Below are 21,840 nucleotides of genomic sequence, written 5' to 3'. Positions count from 1 at the left end.
GAACTTGCAACTTTACCCTCGAGACTTTGAAAAAATTATCGAATATAGTTTTTCTTCCTTATTGGTTTGCACTGACATGCTAGTGAATCTTGGACCTGCAGGACTATAGATGAAGATCATGATCTGTTCTTGCTACGACGGATCACATCCCAAAATAATTTAAAGGCAGAAAAAACAAAATACAAAAATAGTTCATCGAATTGTAAAGGCATCATCAACTATCCATCATCTCCTGTACGTTTGTCATTCAAAGTCGAAATCCCAGAGACAACCTCACCTGGGAAGAGCAACAAATTTTTATACAGAACGAATCGCGTCATGTCCACTGTAATTCCACACCCCTTTTGGTTTACTTTATCATTTACAATTCCAAAAGGCTTCTAGTAACTCTGGTTTACAACTTTAATCCCTAACCAGAACATATCATATATCTGTGACTATAAATTAAAAGAGATTATGACACTGGGGAATAATGCAGTAACAATATGCCGAAGCGTGCTCCCCATGGCAGCCACTTTTCAAACTCAAATGACCATGTAACCGATGCTTCTGCTAGTTTTCAAAGCATTGTCATTTCCGCTACAGACCGATGACTATACAGGGATGACTGCCAAGCTTCGAGTTAAAATTTAGGGGTCAAACTACACCATCATGTGCCTTCTACAAAAACTCTGAAGATGAAAGCACGAAAGCGTCTTGAGTATTGCTTCGGATCAACAGCAGAGATTGAGGTCGGGTCATATTGGAATGATTTGTATGCATGCTCGAGCTTTTTGCTGATATCATAGTCCTGTAGTATGTCAATTATACCGAAAAACAAAATGACATCGTACAACTCTCCGGTTGGGTCTCCAACCAACTGAGGCTCACAATCATTTCTTCTCACTGTCCTTTCAGCCCATGCTGGCATATTAATACCTAACCTAATAGAAGACCACCTGAAACAATCCCGAAATCAAGTAATGATAATTACCGGGGAGCTCTTTGAAAGATTATTATTTTGGCACAATATTAATGGATTCATTTCTACCTGTTTGGGTCAGAAAGAAGCCGATCCATGTCAACTTTAGAAAGGCGTGGGGTACCATTGTCAGGGTCGCTATTTCCTGCAAGGTCGGAACATAATTCATACGTTCAAAAAGGCTTTCCCTTGAATTTATGAGATGTATGAATAATTTAAGAAAGGTCTAGAAATAACCAGTTGGAGTACGAGCGCCAGAGGTTCGGTCTGGAGTTTTGGGTTTTTCTGTGCATGAAGCTTCTCGGAAGTGAAGACCAACCAAGAGACTGTAGTCCATTATTCTTTCCTGTTCAAGAAAGTCGCAATCTCTGTCCACTTGCCTGCATTGAGGTATACTTCAACTCACAAAGAGAAACTAAAGTAATACACTACTGCTAAAATATTCCATATATAACTTCTAATGTACCGAAACATTCTCATATATGCACATAACACTCAAGTGTAATCCATTTCTTTTTTCCGAAAATCATACGCTCCACCAACTCAACCAACCATTTCTTATTCCTAAAATCAGGCATTAGTTACTTTTGAGTTTTGATAATAACCGAAACTGCAGAAGAGTTCTAAAGTTCCAGCTTTAGCAGCTCCACCAAGGAACTAATATTCAATTTCCATGATTGTAGGTGATAGCATAGGTAAGTATAATCCACATTTGTTGACCGACGAACTATTTTTCTCTCATCAAGTTCCTCCCGTTAAGCAGTCACTAAGAGAAAATTGACATCAGAGTTATATTACATCAGTCTGATGACTAATGATGGCCGCTCTCCCTAGCTATTCTTACAAAACATAACACAAGATTGTGAAGGAAAGGGAGCGTTCTCATAATCTTTGATATCCTAAACTAAAACAGTGACAGACAAACAGACGGAGATAAAAATATACCTGCAGAACTCTTGAAACCAAACCTTCTGCAACCTAAATATATAATTAAGATCGAGATCTTTAAGAGTTGTTGTAGCATCAATTTCCGACTCAGGTTTATCAGTTGTGCGGCCATGGGAAGAGCCTTTTAAATCAAACCGCCTGTGAATTGCGAACTCGGAGCAAAATAGATTCCCCATAATGACAAATCTCACCTGGAAAATGGAAATTTATAAAGTTCTTTTTTTTTTTTTCCTTTTTTTTTTTGGCCAAGTATAAAGTTCATTATTTCAGAAGTTCAGAAAGCAATTAAAGGTTCAATGGCCAACAACATTACCTTCTTTTGGGCAGTCCCCGTTAACTTTACACAATGAAGGCCGTAAAATTTGGTGACCAGAGTATTCTCAAAGGATCTAACATGATTATAGTAAGCTCGAAGCATTCTTAGAAGCACCTGTGATGGCCAAGTTGAGATCAGCACATTATTTAGTGCAGAGAATAAACGGATTAAATCAGAATTCAGTCACAGTATTAATATGGACAGATGTCATGATTATTAAAAATAGTAGCGCTCGCAACATAATGGACTCAATGTAATCTGAGGAGAGCAGTGAGACTACATATCAACATCCAAACGGAGCAGGAAGCAAGGAGGAAAGGGGAAAAGCAACGAAGATAAAACTTACCTTTACTTCTGCCTTCTTCATTGTCTTTATCATGTACCGGTCATCATTTGTCAAATAAAAGAAGCTTCCGCTCTTTCCAGGGGATGAGAGCTCTCGAAGAGCGTCATTTCCACATATTGATATCATGTAATCTGCTGGATCTACCTTGAACAATTTCCTGAGAGTCCTGAGAGATATACAGAACAATTCAGTTACCCATGTATGTTTCCACCACAAAGGAACCAAGAGTTTTGAATGTAAAATAAGGAAATGTCTGTATCATACAAGAAGAGTGAGGCATATTCAGTGACTGATTCTAACAGGTATAGGAGACTATGAGTTAAATATCAAACTCTTCCAAAGACAGCTGTTCCTTATTGTACGAAACAAAATCCAACAATTGCTTTACCACACAACTAACCAAAAGAAACTTTTGTAGGTCTTACCGGAAAACCACAGGACAGTAATCCTTCCATTTGAAGTCACATGACTGGTGGGGTGGAGTATACTTGGATCCTTCTGGGGGAAATTTTGTCCATACTTTCTCCTTGGGATCGAATGCTGAACTCTTCAGGTCAAGAGATGTAGTTGGAGCAGGCCTTCCAACAGAATGCCTGTGCTATAAGAAATCAGTCACATGGAAGGAAGATTTCTATGAAAAATTCAAGTTTCAAGAGTAAAAGTATAAATAACTACTGTTTTTCTTTTCTGCCACTCTGGTCTCACAATATTATAAGTATACTAAATGATTTAAGCAGTTCGTGAAATAAACTAGTTTCCCCACTTTCGGAGAAATGCTCCAAGATCCTTGTAGAACAGTAAAGCGAAGCACATGTCATGAAACATGAACCTGCATGGGGAAGAATGAATGTTTCCGTAGAATAATGATTGATGCGAAACAACCAAATGATTCAAAAACACATCTGATGCATCTAATTCGGAACGATATAAAGAAATATTCTGTCATTCATGCATTGATTCCAATGTACTTGAATTTACGGCACAGGCTTCTCCGGCAACTCATTTTATCTCATTAATTGCAGGAGAAAAGATTAAGAATCAAAAGCACAGGAAGAAACATAAAGCGTACCAAGACAGGCAAAAAGCAAAAAGAAAACGACGAAACAAAACCAGGTGCGAATGAGGAACAGAAAACAACAAGAAATCATGTATACCTGATTCCCAACTGCAGATTAAGCATAAGCTCATAGTTCTTATGCCCTTTAGCTATTGTCACCCCCTGTTTCTTCATTGGCTGAACTTTGAAATGTCTAATCCCTTTCGCAACCGAACCTTCCAACTCAAATCCTGCACTTCCATCTCTTGAGCTCCTATCAACTCGATCAAACATGCAATCTACATTAGATGACCTACTATAATTACTCACCCTCCCATCGGAAGGTCTCCTAGGCCTCACATTCCCTTCGTTCCCGTTTTTATAAATAGGCTGCTTGTTCAAGAACTCCCCTTCAAATCCAGGCCAACTCATCGTCTTCTGCGAAGGGTATATCGGAATAGTTTCCTGCGGGCACACCTTGCAATCATTCAAGTCAACTGCAAACACCTCCTGAGGATCCCAATCCACATTACCACCCGAGGACCCTGCTGGGTAGTAAGTCCCATTCTGCTCTTTCGAATCCTTACTCCAAACTCCCACATAGAAGCTCCCATCAGCCCACCGAAACGTGCCATTTCCTTTAGGCAAACCTTCTTCCCAAGACCCGTCATACCGATTCCCATTGCTCCAAATCATGGTCCCATTCCCATGAATCATTCCATGCTTCCATTGGCCAATATAATGGCTCCCATTTTTCCATTGATACCGCCCCTGCCCGTCCTGCAACCCGCGGCGCCATTCACCCTCGTAATAATCCCCATTGACAAAGCTCTTAGTCCCCTGACCATATTTCAAATTCATAGCCCATGAACCTCTATAGGTATCTCCACAAGGACCCATGTAAGTTCCTTTGCCATCCATATATCCGTTCTTGAATTCCCCTTCATAAGTGGCACCAGAAGGCCAACTAAATTTTCCTTTACCCGACGTCCTTCCCTTCTGCCATTCGCCAAGGTACATACACCCATCGGTCCACAGGTACTTCCCTTGGCCGTGCGCGTAGTTATCGACCCACTGGCCGGTGTAGAAGTCACCATTGGCGAGGACCTTCTCGCCCTGATAGAATTCACCAGGCTCATGATCTGCAGGGGCTACGGACATTGTTGTGAATAAAGGGTTGGCCCTTTTCTTTCCACCAGTATGTGTTTTGCGCAGAGTTGCTTCCCAGGCCTTTAAAATGAATCTGAACTCTTTGCTCATTCTCTCTCTGAAACCTCCCTCTGCTTAGCTACCTCTCTCTTCACCTTCCTCACATTCCTCTTGGCTTAGGCTCATCAATCCCCAGATCAAAAACCTCTCTCTCTCCTCCCTCTCTCTCTCTCTCTCTCTCTACGGACAATGTATGTGCTTCAGAAGCAGGGGAAAGCAACCATCTCTGGAACAAACCCAGAAGAGTAAACAATGGAGGAAATCAAAATACAGAACAAAAAAACAAAACTAAAAAAAACCAAAAAACAAATCTGGGTTTTGTTTTTTGTGGGTTTTTGTGAAGTGGGTGGTTCAGAATTTGGAAAAATAAAAATTAAAAACCCAGGAAAAAAAAAAAATCAAACTGTTTGATTGATGGGAAAGCAAAAAGGTTTGGTTGGTTCCAACGACTGGCTTTTTCTCTGTTTCTGGTGTTTTTTTCTTTTTCCTTTTTTCTCCTCGTTTTCTTTTCGTGCTTGGTTGAGTTTGAACAAAGAATTCAACACTCTGGTTTTTGATTCCGGATTTGGCTCCGAGAACCGCTACCGGACCAAACAGTTGGACGAAGAAAGTAAGCAATGTTGGTGGAAAAATGTCTGCCATTTTTAGTGTCTCTATCGGACTAACCCCTAATACCCCCTACTAATTTTAGTTTTTTTTTTTTTAATTTCAAATTTACCACCTTTTTTTTTCTTTTTTTGCTTTTACCTCCATTTGGTTTACAGCTGCTTTTGCAATGGTGCCCTTCCTTTTTCATGTAATTATTTTTTTGTCACAATCCTAGAAACCAAACTTTCTGTTTAATGTCAATTATCTCTTTTCCCACATGATTACCTTAAGACCAAACATCAATTATCAATTCCAACCATAAATTGACCTTGCATTTTACCACAACTAATTTGTTTAGATTTTAAAGTCTCACGGTTTCATTGTGTTTTGTTTACCTAAGCACCTATCTATCGGACGTTGTTGGAATCAATCTAACGACGCCTAGTAGATAGACAATCATTGGTGCCTATTCTTGGATGTTCGAGTGATCGCATTTGTAGCTGAGTGACTTATCTATACGTGTAGCTCGTTGTCATTGAAAACCAAGGTAATTCAATTTGTAAGTTAATTACAAACGAAATGAAATTAACAATTTTCATTTAGAAAATGATTCTTAAATAATCTTAATCTATGGTTATTCAATCTTAATCTATGGAGAATAACTAATATGATACAGATATATTGTTATCTCAACCTATCATGTTACTGATAAGGTATTATAAATATATTTTATTCACATAATAATATGTAAATTATATAAAATATTATAATAACAATATAATCGTGTCATATAAATTTCTCAAAACAGACTTTGAATTAATAAACCGTATAACGGGTTTCACGGTCCCAACCGTGCTGGCTGCTTTCTCATTCAGAGACTTGAGACGAGAGAGAGAGAGGGGGGAGGTCAAAAGCTTGACCCATAAATTCATGAACCCAAATGAAAAGATTATGCCTGGTGGGTTTAAAGGTGACACTTGTCCTTTATTTAGATGATTAGTACATGATGATGTTGATGGATCACACAAAGGCAAAGGCAAAGCAAATCTGTTATTCTCTAATATTATATTATATTCTATTCCAAAACAACATTCGATAATTCGATGTGCATGCATATCTTCCATTCCATCTCTTACGTTCCTTTTATTCCCTCTCAATTAATTATTCTCTCCTCCTTGCATGTTCAATAATAATTCAAGTATTGCTCGACCCACTTCAGTGTCTTATTTTTTTTACTCATAATATAATTTCACCAACTTAAAAGATTAATAGTTTGTTTGGAAGTTTTTTTAAAATGATTAAAAACGTTTTTAATAAAATTGATTTTGGATTCCAAAAACACTTTAAGTACTTTTTTAAAGAGACACCAGATATGTACTTTTTGCAGGAAAAACTTAAAGTGCTTTTTCAGGATCTACTTACATTTTTACTAAGGATTGGTTTCAAAAACATTTTCTCATTTTAAAAGTACTTCCAAATGGAATGCGATCTGAATATTGGACCATTATTTTGAGAAGATAGAAGAGAAAGAGGAGGAGGGGGAGGGTTGGCCAGCAGTGAAAGTCTGAAAGAGAATTAAGCTGCCGCTGGTGAGTTGGGTTGTTGAAAGGGGTGGCAGTCAAGATTCTTTTGTAACGTTCTAGTTTTTCTTTTTCTGTTCTGTAATTTCATTTAATGTTTTTTTATATTATTTTTGTGTCAATCTTTGAAAGTTATTTTGCAAGAGGGTAAATTGGGTAATAAATTTTAGGGTGCTTTAGATTTTGGCCCTTACAATTCATTATTTCTAGATAAAAATCCATCTATTTTTAAAGATCTAATTTAAGCCCAAATTTAAAATTTGCAAACATATAGGAACACTTTTGACCTATTAATACAATTTATTTACACTCATGCCACTCATACTTTATGGCCCCTTTTCCAAATTCCTAAATTTATGCCAAATTAAAAGTAGTAGAAAAAGTGAAATAAAATGAAAAAAAGTGTTTGCATTAACCGTATCTATGTCAAACTAGAAAAGTAGTTTTTTTTTTTTTCATGATATATTTTGTAGCAATTTTATCCATATTAATTGGTAGGTAAATTAGTTTGTTCCAATTATTTAAAAAAAAAAAATACTACACCTATATTATATATCTTGAATCAAATAACATTCCTCTAACTTGTAGGTAAATTATTTTCTATGTATTGTTATATATGTTAGACACGTTTTGTTGTTGTATAAACATGAGTGGAACATAATATTGTTGATTTTATACATCAAACTGCATTTCTTTTGTTATAGGTAAATTATTTTCCATGTACAAGTACTTATGTTAGGCAAGTTTTGTTGTTGGTACATACAATATTTTGTATCATTGTAAAGAAAGATGTTACATTACACCCATGGTATAATTGTTGTATAGGTAGATTATTGGAAATTAATTTGTAGTTAGGTAATGAACATTTTGCATCATTGGAAATGAACATTTCAAAGAGTAGGTAGGTAAATTAATTTGTTCTAATTATATAAAAAAAAATTACACTACACCTAGCTATATTTAATTTTTCCAATTATTAAAAAAATTTATACTACACCCAACCAAATAACATTTCTCTAAGTTGTAGGTAAATTTTTTTTCATGTATTGTTAGATATGTTAGGCACGTTTTATTGTTGTATAAACATGGTGTAACATACTATTTTTAATACCATACATCGAACTACATTTTTTCCTAATATAGGTAAATTATTTCTTCTTTTTAATATACATCGAACTACATTTCTTCTTAATATACATCGAATTACACCCATAGTATAATTGTTCGTAGGTAAATTAATGTGCACGTAGATAATGAAATACAACGTTCTAATATATTAATAAAAAAAGGGATAAATTCAAAAGTATTCAAGAGTAGGGTGAAAAAACTAAATCGAATAGTTTTATGAAAATTCAATACCTTTCTAAAAAATTAATATGCAATAAATTTTTAACATTAATATCTTTTTTTTTTCTTGTCGCAAAATCATTTACTATTTCCTTACAATTAATTGTCTACATCAAGTATGTAATAGGGGTATTTTAGGCATGTGAAAAATGTAAAATGTGTGAATTAATATGAAGTTAATGAATTTGCTTATGTGGATCCTAATCATTGGGTTTTCTTTGAGTAAAAAAGTTATGTAGGGTTTTATATAAAGAAAATTGAGTTTAAAGGGCTAAAGTCATATTTTCACTAAATTTTATAATTTAAGGTGAGTGGGAAAATAAGACAAAAGGGTAGAAATAACAACACTCTCATTTAAGTTACACATCATATTTTTCTTTTGTTTTGTTTCCACTTCTTATTCAACTCCACCACAAGGATGACAACATAAAGCTCCGCATAGATAGAAATATGGGTAAATCTCAGTTTACTATCCTCAAGTTTCGTGGTTTTCAACATTTAGTACATGAAGTTTTTTTCGTCCCAGAGTCATACCTAAAGTGTTAATTTTGGGACAGTCTCATATATCTGTTAAGTTTTCCATTAAAACTTATGTTAACTGATGACGTGGCGCCCACGTGGACAATTACTAGGCACCACATGTCAATATGGGCCCACTTCAATATTTAAAAATTTAAAAAAAAAAAAAAAAAAGAGCACCCATCTTTTACCTCCCCCAACCCCGTCCATTCCTTCTTTCCTCTGCAACCCCCACCCACCCTCCCTCCCTTCTCTTCTCTGCAACCCGCACCACCCACCCTCCCTCCCTTCTCTTCTCTGCAACTCGCACCACCCACCCTCCCTCATCTCCTCTGCAACCCACACCACCCACCTTGCACCAATGGTACCACTCACTTACCAAATCAAAATCATAGCATTAACGGTATTTTCAGTTCTATGCATATTTAAATGGAACAGTTCAAAACTTGCAAACTTTTAGGCCGATTGAGCTCAAAATTGAGCTGCTCACCTGAAATTATGTGACGGCTCTCAAGCACATTCCCTTCCGTCAAGCTTCGGAACCCTAACCCTAACCCCCTAAAATTATCATCACCTTCCTCCCTATCCCTGTCAATCAAATCAGAAGCATCCTTGACCTCTCCATCCAAATCAAAATCAGAACCAAAATCTTGGTATGCGTATCTCATTATTTCCACCAATTCCCCAATCAAAATCTTGGTGCGAGGTGGGTGGTGCAGGTTGCAGAGGAGAGAATGGAGAAAGGGTGGGTAGGGGTTGCAGAGGAAAGAAGGAAGGGACGGGGATGAGGGAGGTAGAAGATGGGTTGGTTTTTTTTTTATTTTTTTTATTTTTTTTATTTTTTATTTTTTATATTAAATGGGCCCATATAGATACGTGGCTCCTAGTAACTGTCCACGTGGGTGCCACATCATCAGTTAATAGAAGTTATAACGGAAAACTTAATAGATGTATGATATTGTCCCAAAATTAACACTTTAGGTATGACTCTGGGACCAAAACAACTTCATGTACTAAATGTTGAAAACCACGAAACTTGAGGGTGGTAAACTGAGATTTACCCTAGAAATATGATGCCCCAAACCCGAAGATAAACCACCGAGAAAATAACACCTAGAATCTCGAAAGACCGCACCATAAGACGCAGGATCTGGGTTACCCTTAGCAAGCTCATTTATATTTACATTAACCCAATTACATGGAGGAGGATGCCAAAGAATTGGGACAATAGCAAGAGCATTACTGTTTGGACCTGATTTTAGACTATCGGCCCGAGTAATTGAGGGCGTTGAATGAGCAGATATTAAACCGTTGGATGATAAAGTGGTTGAAATGATTTTTAGTTATTATTGAGAAATAATATTGTGATAATATTATCTATTAATATTAACTAGGATATTTAAACCTAATATTTGATATATCCAGTTGGTTGTTTTGGAAAAAGATGATCTGATCCGTCTTCAAAGGATCGCGCAAGGACATTCGAATATACTCATCTTATCAAGCCCCAGGTGCATGCAATCTCCTACGTGACTAATTATTATCAAAACCTAAGTCCTATTTCTGATATAGAAGTGGGTGGTACAATTCAAATTGACTTGGAATTCATGGATGGGATTAGTGCACGTAGGTTTGGAGATAAAATGATTGGATTCATGCATGTACGTAGGGAATTAGGAGACCATTTTCCATGCAAGTCATGCATGTAGAATCATAAATGATTTGGTGGATAGGTGATAAGATATGGCTCGTGGTGCCTAGGAGTTTGAAGTTGGCTACAATTCTAAATACGAGTCTTATCAGGAGACTTATGTATCTAGTATGAATACAAGGAAAATGCAGTTGCCAGCTACTACAAGATATCAAGATGATGACAAAGGCTTCTATGATAGCTATATCAAATGAGTGTTCTGCTTTGGCCCGGAATTGCATGGGTCGGCAAGTAAATACTTTGTCCCTATAAATACAAAGGCAGTGGCAATGGGAACCCCCTCCAATTCAACACACAAATTGCCCTACACAAACCTCTCAAACAACTTGAGATTTTTTATTTTCTTTTTCCGCCAACACACCTTCAGTTTGGATAAACAACATTGTGAAGGCAACCGGTGACATCTTCAGTTTGGATAAACAACACTGTTGCCGTAGAATTAGCCGTTCCCGGAGCACCCTCAGTTTGGATAAACAGCACTGCATCGAGGCCGACTGGTTATTTATCCAAGTCTCGGTCGAGAAGGATTTTCGAATCCTTATTGGCAAAGGTCATCTCATTAGCCATATCGGCGAAGTGAGGTGTTACAGGTTACTACATTTGGCACATTGAAAGCCGAATTTAATATTGAACTTCGCAGAACTAGCAGCCTTATCTTCAGGCTCTAAAACTCAAAGGCCGAGGCGTGTTCCTTCCTCGGGCACAATCGCAAGATCAAGAAGTCAGCAGCGCGCTTAACGCAACATCAACACATTTTACTCCTCGACTGAGCTTGGTCGATGAGTTGGCATGCCCCGCATACAATTGAATGACGTAGTTAGCTTATTAATTACTCGGTCTGCGCGCCATGTAGATTTGGTAGTTTTTAGGGTTAACAATTACATGACTCAACTGAAATCCCAAGAGAGACTAAAAAGTTGCATATCCAAAACTCTGCAAACATGACCAGGAGATAAGGCTCCAAACTGCCTAATCCAAGCCAAAGTAGAATGATAAATACATAAAAAGGAAGGGGGCTTGCTTTCAAACTTCACTTTATTTCATGTCTTCCAAATAGCCATTAGCAGCTGCAACCAGCCAAACATTTTGGAATTGTGGAGGAAACTGCTTCAACATAAAAGAGAGCCAAAATTTCAAAAATAAGCCAGTAACCGGAAGAGCAATCCAAATTGAGCAGCAAACCAAAGCCAAGCTCGTTGTGCAAACTCACAACTAAAATTTGTGATCAATAGGTTCAGAGTTACAGTAACATAATTGGCATATTGGTACCAAAGTAATACCCCCGTCCTTGTAATTGATCCTCTATTAGAAGGTTATTGAAAAATGTCATCCAAACCAAAATAGAGTAGCGGTGTGGGATGAATGGTATAACAGCCCGTCCCGGACTTTTCGTACTGTAGGGTGAAATGACGGTTTTGCCCCTAGTATGGTTGTTTCGTTGTGTGGTTGTTTTTGGGTTTTGTTTGGCTGATTTTGGACCACACATATACCACACTCATTTCCCCTCTCTCTCTTCCCTGTCCCGAGTCTTTCTCTCTCTCCCATTCCTATTTTCTTGTACGGAGGACACCCAAAACCCTTGAAAACTTCACAGATTGAGGAAACAAATTACACAGTTGTGCTCGTGAGGTCCTTAGGAGTTCAACCATACCCATTTCAGGTAAGGATACCTTCGTTTTCATGTCGAACTCGGGATCCCCCGATTTGGTCACTGTTCATGCACACGTTAATTCTTGTGTTTTTGGGAATTTCAAGCTTGTAGGAAGCTTGGTGAGGTCCTTAGGAGCCTCGGGGCGGTTCGTTTGAAGGTTTTGGATGTCGGGATCATGAGTTGCAGGTTTGGCCGGAGTTGGTGGTGTTTTCCCGGCGAGATTCCGTTGGTTTTGGTGCTTGAAAGTGGTATGGATTTGTTCCTCTTGTTGTAAGCTTCATTTTGGTACCAATTTTATGAAATTTGGTTGAAAAACGAGTGAGATACGAAGCTTTGAAATTTTCCCGGTTTTCTGGCACCGACGACGGTGCCGGAGTTTGGCCCGAAAAGATGACGGAATATTCTGTCAGTTTGGATGGAATATTCCTAACAGCGTTAATGGAATCCGTCAGAGTTAACAGAATATTTCTAACGGCGTTAACTGACGCCGTCAGTGTGCCAAGCACGTGCTTGCGCGTGGGCGGCGCGTGTAGCCGTGCCTTGGCCGGCGCGTGCGGCGTCGAAATTTTTTTTTTAAAATATGGGGATGTTTGTGAGGTTGAGTAAATCACGTTGGTGTATTCATACACCCCATTTGAGCATTGTATGAGAAGTTATTTCGTAATGTTAGTTATGTGCTTTAAATTAATGTATTTATAGTTGTTTTGCATATAGGTGAGACCTATCCCGAGGACGAGCGCGGTGACTCGAGGCAAGGGGGTTACGACCTTTCTACATACCAGTGAGTGGGCTTTTGGTTTTTCGTATATACCTATATACTTACGTTTTTCCCAGAAAGTGAAATGAAGAGTTTATACGTTTATATGCCATGCATATTGTTTGCCCATTTAATTATGCATTATTAGTTGCATATATATATATATATATATATATATATATGTGTGTGTGTTGGTGGTGCGAATGCACAGGTAAGTGTCAGGTAAGTTTTGGTTTATGTTTATGTTCAGTAGTGGTTTGAGATGCATAGAGAGCTCATAACCTGCACCCCCCGTGTTAGTGCTCCTGCCCAGAGTTGGGCACAGTCCTTCATGTGATGTTCACCTCCCGCGCCACACGCTCATCTTGGATCCAAGTTAGGTGCACAGTCTTGTCGTACAGACCACTTTAGGTGGTTCCGACTCGTAGGTGACCCGCGATTATTCGCCCAGTCTTCACGTGATCATAGCACTTGAGTGTACTTATTATACACCCAGTCCTGTCGTACAGACCACTTTAGGTGGTTCCAACTCGTGTGCAGGTATAGTTAGTGAGTTAGAGATTTGAGCTATAGATTCAGCCGTACAGGTCACGTTAGGTGACTTCGGCTGACAGATTACATGACATTGTTTAGCATTACCTGAGTACTTGCATTTTATTTCGAGGCATTTGGCATGGCATATTTCGGAGCATGATTTATATATATGTATATATTCTATTTTCTGGGAAGTATACAGGTTTTACAGCGAGGAGTTAAAACTTGTTTATGAAATGATTTTTGAAAAACTTTGTTTTTGCCCACTCACGCTTTCTGTTTTGCGCCCCTCCAGGTTCTAGTTGGCTAGCACTTTTGATGGCTCCCCAGAGGATTTTCCCGGCATATCTGACAGATTATCACCAGTGTAGGACCACCTTTGGGTGTGTTTATTGAGTGTTGTTTCTCCCGGACTGCACTAGGTATTCCGTGCTCTGAACTTTTGTTATCACACTTACGCTTGCACGTGTATGTTATTTACTTTGTGTATAGCTAGGTTTGTTTTTATTCGTACTTTATTATTATTTTATTAGATTCCGCACTGTGCACATGGTTACGTTACTTCCACGTGACGGCCAACATGCCCTGATCTCGGTCGGGATGTGTCAAATGAAGCCTAACTTTGAACAAGAAATCAACGGCAAACAATTTCATAGCCATAAGAAAAAAAAAGAAAAAAGTAAAAGCCGAAGAAGAAGAAGTTTCCCAAATAAACAAATCATTTTCCTCAATAGGAAGAGACACCTCTAAAATCTTTTTAGCCAACTCTAGAAACTTAGAAGAAAAAATAGAAGGAATTAATAATCTATTTCCCCATGCTAATAATATATGAGACCTTACTGCGGCATTGAATAGAAGTGAGCTGAATAGCACCAACAACCTCTAAAATAGGATCCCATCATTTCATATTTAAACAATATAAAATATATAAATATATAAATATTGGTTCAATTCAACTTTGTCGTCGATTCAAGAATTTGTTCTAGTCACTAAAATGGTTGATTTGGCACTAAATTGAATTGAAATTTGTTAGTATTTGATTGTCGGTACTTGAACTCTTTAATTCAGTCAGTTCGACGACTTTGGTTGAAAAATCTCATCTTTCACTAAAACTAGTCAATAGTATTGCCAAAAATCACTTATTTAAGGGACCCTCAATCAACTCTAAACATGGGCTAATTAGAGATCGAATGGTCTATAGTTATTACCTCGTTTGAAAATTAGAACTTGGAACTTTTTTAGGGTTTGGGACTTGGGGCAAGGGTGGGTATCCAATAGCTTTGGAAACGGGGAACATAGTTGCTACAAACTCCACATAATTATAAGCAACCGATGGTGACAGGGATCACAAACGTACAGCCCCATGACCACCAAAATTAAGATGCTTACTGGCATGATGTGTACCATTTTGTATAGCGGTCTCCTTTTAGGGTGGCTGCTGTCACATACAAATTACCCTTTGTCTGTTCACAGTCGATATGTACTCATCTACCGAAGTGACAATACAGAGAGCAGGAATTTAAGCTAGGTCATGGGCCATTCTTCCTTAAATTGTCTGTCGAACGACAACGGGCAAGCCATTCATTTCAAAGTAATGAACACCAATCGACTGAGATCCTTTTCTCTGATGTCACAACTCCAAATTTATAGGTACTCGTCCACTTAGTACTAATGTATAATGTTATTCTTCTTCATTAATAAGTGAGTGATCTTAGGTTTAATTCTCGTCAAACGTAAATTTGAACCACATTATTATTAATTCATTCTCTCATCCTACAGTGTAGATAATATTATTTGTTTAAAAAAAAAAAAAACTCAAATTTTATATTTTTGATCTGTATTTGTTGAGATCCACACAGTGTCGTCCAAAGGGCTAAAATGGTAATTACGAGCCAAATCAGTTTGGCTAATAATCTTTCCCCCAAGCAGATGATGAGCCTTGTTGACGTGCAAACGGGAGGAATGAAAAATATTTGGTATTAATTGTATACTTGCATAAAATATTCCCTGTAATATAGGAGTGTTGCCAAGGATGATATCATTTCATGATCACCAATATATTTATGGGGCATTTAGATTTTAGATTTTCAATAAGATTATTTTTAGATTTTAATCTGAATGATTTTTAAAATCTAATGAGTTCTTATTTTTAAAACTTACTATATTTAAGTAATTATAGCACATTATTATTATTATTATTTATAAACTTACCATTCAAAATTCTTTACCCATTCATAATTAATGTTTTTTTTTGTTTTGTTTTGTTTTGTTTTGTTTTTGTGCTTCAATCATATTAATAGATACAAATTCATTCAAAATTCAAATTATTATTATTAAAAAAAAATTCAACAACAAAACAAAAACAATTTATGCATAACTTTTGGTACCTTGTTTTATTCATAGGTATGAAAGTATTGATATATAAGTTTCGGTACGAATGTATTGGTGCATAACTTTAGCTACCTTATTTTACTTATACGTACAGAAGTATCGGTACGTAAGTTTCGGTACGAATGTATCCATACAAATATATCGGTACGTAACTATAGTATCTAAACATACATTTGTACGTAATATGCATATACATATATATGGAGAAATTCATGCACAATGAAAAATATATGATAATATATGACTTTTCTTATTGTGGGAACAATGATAAATAACATTTTTATTATTTATGGGAATCAATATATAACCTACAAACAAAAAACTCAATAATTATTACAACCTATTTAATATTCCAAAATTACAATTAAATGCCAAGGATTAAAATTAGTTTTTAATCTTAGACAAGGTTTTATTCAAAAAGTAATCTTAGACAATGATTAAAATAGAATTTTCTTTATATTTATTGTATCAGCCCCTTTGAGGGGATGGATCCTCATTTTTTTCAAAAAGTGGGAATTAGTTGTGGGCATTGGTGGATCCATTAAGAGGCAAGGGGGGTCAGCTGACCTCTCAAACCCTGATACATCTCCATAGATGACTTGGATGTTGTCTCTTTGAAGGTTGGAGCTGTCCTTTGACATGCCCTCTAATTGAACTTAATTAGATGCATCAAATAGACAGTTCGAATCATTGAAATTTGATATAGCATGGTTAAAAAAAAAAATGAGAATCCCTTCCTTTAAAGAATATGTATAAATACATAAAAAATAAAAAAAATTTCTCAGAAATATTATGTTGTCGTATTAATACAGATAATAATTGATTAGCCGAACTTTTATTAATGTGTGATCGATATTAGAATAGTAATCTAAGATTGACACATTTGAAGTCTTGTAAGTGAACACAAAGCAAAGAGATTGGTCATAAAAATTAAAGAGTTAAGAAGGCCTAAGGAGGATGAACCGCCTGGCATCGTGCTAAGCACATCGGTGCTCACTTCATCAAATAATTTGCTTTAAGATCAATTAAGTAGCTTAAGGTATGATATATAGTTGGCAGCCACGATTCATGGATAGATATAGATCCAATAACATAATTTCCAAAAAGAACTTCAAGTCTTTCCATTATATGCAACCAAAATAAAAGAATCTCATCCTTGACCACTAGATAATAAACAATGTTCTAAAAATCTTCGCCTAGTGTTGCCTGGGTAATAGACGGCTGACCACGTCTTGATTAATTCTTAAACTTTGAAAATTAAGAAATGGCGCATAGACGTACCTAAGCGCTTGCCTGGCTAGACCTACCTAGGTTGCAACTTTCACTTAAACAGAACATAAATAACTTTAATTTTTCATTTATTTTTGTAATAAATTGTAAGAGACTAATACTTAGATGAACATTCATTATATGCTTGTTCCCCATGTTTTAAATATGTCCTAATACTTTATGATCTATATATTATTTTATTTTACAATATATGTATCCCCATACAAGTACGTATTTTTCAAGTACAAGTAGACTTTTATTTATATGTTATATAATAAATTTAATTAAAATTAAAAACCGCATCGGCCCCCACCTAGACATCTCCTAGGAGCTAGACCCCACCCGCCGCTCAACTAGCGCCTAGCATATTTTAGAACCTGGTAGTAAATATATTAAATAAATGCATGTGCTACTAGCCAAATTCTTGATTGTCAGTCATCAAGAAAAGATTAAGGGTTATTCACACACATATTTTTATTTTTTACGTACATGTTTTATTTTCAGTCATTCGGATTGGATGAATTGAAGAAGATCAATAACACAAAATTAACAAGAATGTATAAGAGATAAAAATAAATGTGAGTATAATACTATTCAAGATTAATGGCGAATGTAGAAAGCTTTATTTTATTTATAAACTCCACTACAAAAAACTTGTGTGCACATTGTGTCGGATACTCACAAGAATGTATGTGGAATCCACTACTTTTATTTATTTATGATTAAACAGAAGTGTAAGAGTCCAACCAAGACGTGCAAAGAAGAACTCCTCCTCGATTGTAACTAGGATTAGTAGACCTAGGCCACAATAATCCTTCAATTAAGTAAGTATAATACAGCAATGGACCCTAAAATCACGGATCCAAATCACGGTTTGTTTATCTAAATAATCAAATCCAAATAATATGGTTCTTTTGACCTTTTTGCTGAAGAATCCCAATCATTGCTGAGAAAAGTAGACCAATAATAAAAAGGAAGAAGAAACAGATGAACTGTGTAGGTATGAAAGAGATCCTCTCTGGTTCTTCCCCTCCATAGCCCAGAAATCAAGTAATTCAGACCTTTAAAATTTGATTCAACAGCTAAAAACATAAAAGTTAGTAAAAACTTTTAAAAATTATAATAATTTTTTGCCGTTTGATCAAAATTTAAAGGTCCGGATCATTTGATCCCTGAGCTTTGAAGGGAAAGATCCAAAGAGGATCTCTTTCCGTTAACTAAAACTTCGGGTGTTAGAGCTACCAAAAAGTTTGGCAAAATATAAAAAGCACACAGGAAGAATCACCCTCAAAACTATGGTACTTAAAATATAACCTAGTAATTTGTGTTAACAAAGAAAAATTATACTAACCACTTTACTAACAACCTTTCAAACATGTGTAATGATACAGTAGAAATTATAGTTCAAGGGATCACGAACAGTCATTTTTGGACTTAATTATGAAACAACACAGCATTATTCTCGATTTTATTGATAATAGAATGAAAGGATCATTGCACATATCCACAGCCTACGTTATATTCTTCCATGCAATGAAAAATGGTGCTCATATCAATATTTTTCGCCTTACCAAAGAAGAAACAGAAGAAAGGCAGTAAATTGTTGGATGACGAAATTGGTGTTATTTTAGATGTGGAAAAGTAAAAAAGAAGAAAATGTCATTTAATTAAGAAAAATGATATGAGAATTGATATTCACGGATTAAAGGATTATTTTGTTGCTGTAGCGTTAATCCAAACAACCTGAACAGATTCACTTGCGGGATATGACAACAGTAAATACTCCTTTAATATGTGAGTTATCAATTCTCCGATTCCTATTATTAATTAAATAACAATCCTTTCTTTTAACTTTCCCACACCGAAAAGAACATCAATTTCATCTTCCGTCAATTGTGGATTGTGACAGAACAGAGTAAGAGGGAGGGTTTGCTTGCGGGGGAGCAGACAAGGAATTTGGAGATTATAAGGTTAATGGGAATCTGAAAGCGAAGTTACAAGAAAAAGTGAGGCTGACAAGCTTCACCAATTTTACCAATACCAGTCTTTTTACTTTTACCAGTCTTTTTACTTTTAAAAGCCCATCATTTCCACCTACTCTTTTCGGCATTTACAACACACAAAAACACACACTTGCTCAGAGGCTCAAGCTTTAGTTAGGAGAGGAACTTGATGTGCTAACGAGCATAACAGTCCTCATTCTCTTCGCGAGGATTCTAAGGGTTAATTTATCTTAACTGTTTATTGTACATCTTGTGGTCAGTTTTTATTAAGTACTGTTTGTGTTCAATTTTAAATAAAAAATTAAAAATGATTTCTAACTGCAGAATGGCTGATGAACAGATAAAATAAATTGATCCCTATAATCCTTACAAAGAGGATCCAAATAGGATCTTGTTCCTACTAATGATACAAAGACATATGAAGATAAACTAATATATATTTTTGTATTATTTGTATAAAACGTTATCGCAATTGTCTATCCATACTATAAAATCCATTTCCTTAATTAGGAGATATTTTTCAATGTGTCCGGAATACGGTTAAGTACATCAAGTGTAGTAAGACTATTAGTCGGAAACTTTAAAAAAAAATTCAACTACTTTTCAACTAATTGTAATATACACTTAATGTATCGGACCGTGTTCCTAACATACTGAAAATTTTCACCTTAATTAGGCGGCATTGTAGCTCAGTACTTTGTCTCTAAATCAATGACTTTGGAAAGGAGAGGAAGGTTGAGTGGAATCAAAGGTACGGCTGAAAATGAAGGATCGATGTTCTCAAAAGCTGAAATAGGTCAAAAGTGAACATGCAGTATTAGGTGCTTTGTGCTATCATTTTGCAGTTTATCTGGTTTTGGTTGTGTAGTAGCTTCGACTCTATTTTATTCATAGCTTGTGTAGGCCTTTCACAGCTTTACATATTGACCATATCGAAGCTCGATTTTCTATAGTTATTGGACAATTTGAAGATTCTTCCTTGAGAAAAACCGCAAACGAAATCCGAGCTGGATGGTGTATAATTAATTAACACCGTAATTTTTCGGCACAAGAATTCGTATATATTTTAACATGTCTATATTTATTGAAGAAATTATTATTAGTATTTCAAAAAAGTTATAGTAATTTCTTTTATTTGTTAAACGTAAAAGAGTAATTATATTTTTTTTGTCTGATAAGAGAAATTACATTTGAAAGAAGTATAAAATTACCTTTTCTTTAAATCCCGAAAACTATTACTTTTATTAGTTACTATAGTATATATTTTTGTTGTCACCACACATGTCCATGATAATAATTCCACGTTGCAATGTTACGATCACATACAAAAGTTCTTCATAAATAAAAATCCCAAGTTGCTATCCAACAACTCGGTTTGGTTTTCCTGCTACTGCTATTGCCCATTGTTTTGGGGGATGGTGATCAAATTAGGATTCACATGACACTTATCAGATTTGTCTTGTATGATGTGGGATGCTTTGCAAATCCTGTTCTGTACGCTAAATGCTGGAAGTGTGTCTACCTTAAGACAAATGACAGCTTAAAAGTGTGCATAAAAAATATAGGTGCATACTGATCCAAAGATTTAAAGTGCATGCTACCTATCTAAAATTATAAATTTTGGCCACTTGAATCAATGTATTAGTTGTAAATTTCATAGCTAAATGCCACTTCACATTGCCATGTCTGTGACTATTTTTGATGGAAAATTTTATTTGGTTAGAAGCATTTTTAGCAAACAATATCATGATTATTGAACTTAGTTATTCTTAAGAAATGCATTTGAAGATGCTTCCGATAAAACACTAATATGTTTATAATGCATAAATACTTTTTACTTTATGTTTGAAATGTCACAAAAACGGTTTTATCGTTTTTAATGGAATGCCAAACTATCCCATAACCTGTTAATATTAGTTTGATTTCGGACACTTTTATTTTTATTTTTTAAACAAACGATATCACTACTTTAATTTAACTAGAGGGATGGAATGTTTGACACTAAAATACAATGCGTTGAAGAAGACCATAATCATTAGAGTAATCCACCACAGATTCTTCTTTCGGACACAAGATTAGCATATAAAAACACTATGATATGTTTCTAACCCATAAATACTTTTCTTTCTGTGTGAAACATCATATAAACGCTTTTGTCATTTTTAATGGAATGCCAAACTAGCCTAGAACCTATTAATATTATTTTGATTTTAGACCCTTGTGTTTTATTTTTATTTTTTATGATACAAGCGATGTTACTATTTTAATTTAATTAGGGGGATGGAGTGCTTGACACCGAAACACAATGCGTTAAAGAGGAGACCATAACCATTAAGGTATCACTTACTTCAGACTCTTGTTTTAGCACTTAAATTTTAATGATTCTTCTTTCGGACACAAGATTGGCATATGAAAGGAATAGCATACTGTAGCAAGTATTGAGTAACATTCTGTAATTGCCATTTGATTCCAGGCCAGGGATTTTGCACTTGCACCCAGAGACACTGGTGGGCTTTGTCTTGGAAAGCAAGAAACTGTATGTAGTTTTCTTGGACCAAGATAGAGTCACATACATGGAAGCCTGAAATTCCATGAAAATGTTATGAATATTTTTGGAAATGAGCAATAATGACACCATGATAATGAACTCCTACAGAAATGACACCAAGTTGTT

General features: G+C 35.9%; 1 protein-coding gene across 1 annotated transcript; it reads right to left on the bottom strand.

Annotated features, from left to right (window-relative positions):
• Nucleotides 1-274: 274 nt before the first annotated feature.
• On the bottom strand, nt 275-5,443 carry LOC137748520 (phosphatidylinositol 4-phosphate 5-kinase 6-like). Its single transcript, XM_068488685.1, has 8 exons — nt 3,726-5,443; nt 2,997-3,164; nt 2,572-2,737; nt 2,223-2,339; nt 1,907-2,100; nt 1,199-1,341; nt 1,031-1,106; nt 275-938 (listed from the first exon to the last, which is right to left on the bottom strand). Exons 1-8 carry the CDS (start codon nt 4,865-4,867, stop codon nt 650-652), a joined length of 2,295 nt encoding a protein of 764 aa, XP_068344786.1. The 5' UTR covers nt 4,868-5,443; the 3' UTR covers nt 275-649.
• Nucleotides 5,444-21,840: the final 16,397 nt, after the last annotated feature.

The sequence above is a fragment of the Pyrus communis genome, chromosome 10, assembly GCF_963583255.1.
Source record: "Pyrus communis chromosome 10, drPyrComm1.1, whole genome shotgun sequence".
Classification (NCBI taxonomy): Eukaryota; Viridiplantae; Streptophyta; class Magnoliopsida; order Rosales; family Rosaceae; genus Pyrus; species Pyrus communis.
This window is presented reverse-complemented; position numbering and strand designations above follow the sequence as displayed.

Bases quoted from the DNA above. Each gene is read 5' to 3' on its own strand.
- LOC137748520 (XM_068488685.1), bottom strand. From the start codon at position 4,867: ATGAGCAAAGAGTTCAGATTCATTTTAAAGGCCTGGGAAGCAACTCTG. The intron at 2,340-2,571 runs GTAAGTTTTATC...TGGCCATCACAG, and splicing joins TGAAGAAGGCAGAAGTAAAG to GTGCTTCTAAGAATGCTTCG. The intron at 1,342-1,906 runs GTATATTTTTAT...ACCTCAATGCAG, and splicing joins TGGTTTCAAGAGTTCTGCAG to GCAAGTGGACAGAGATTGCG.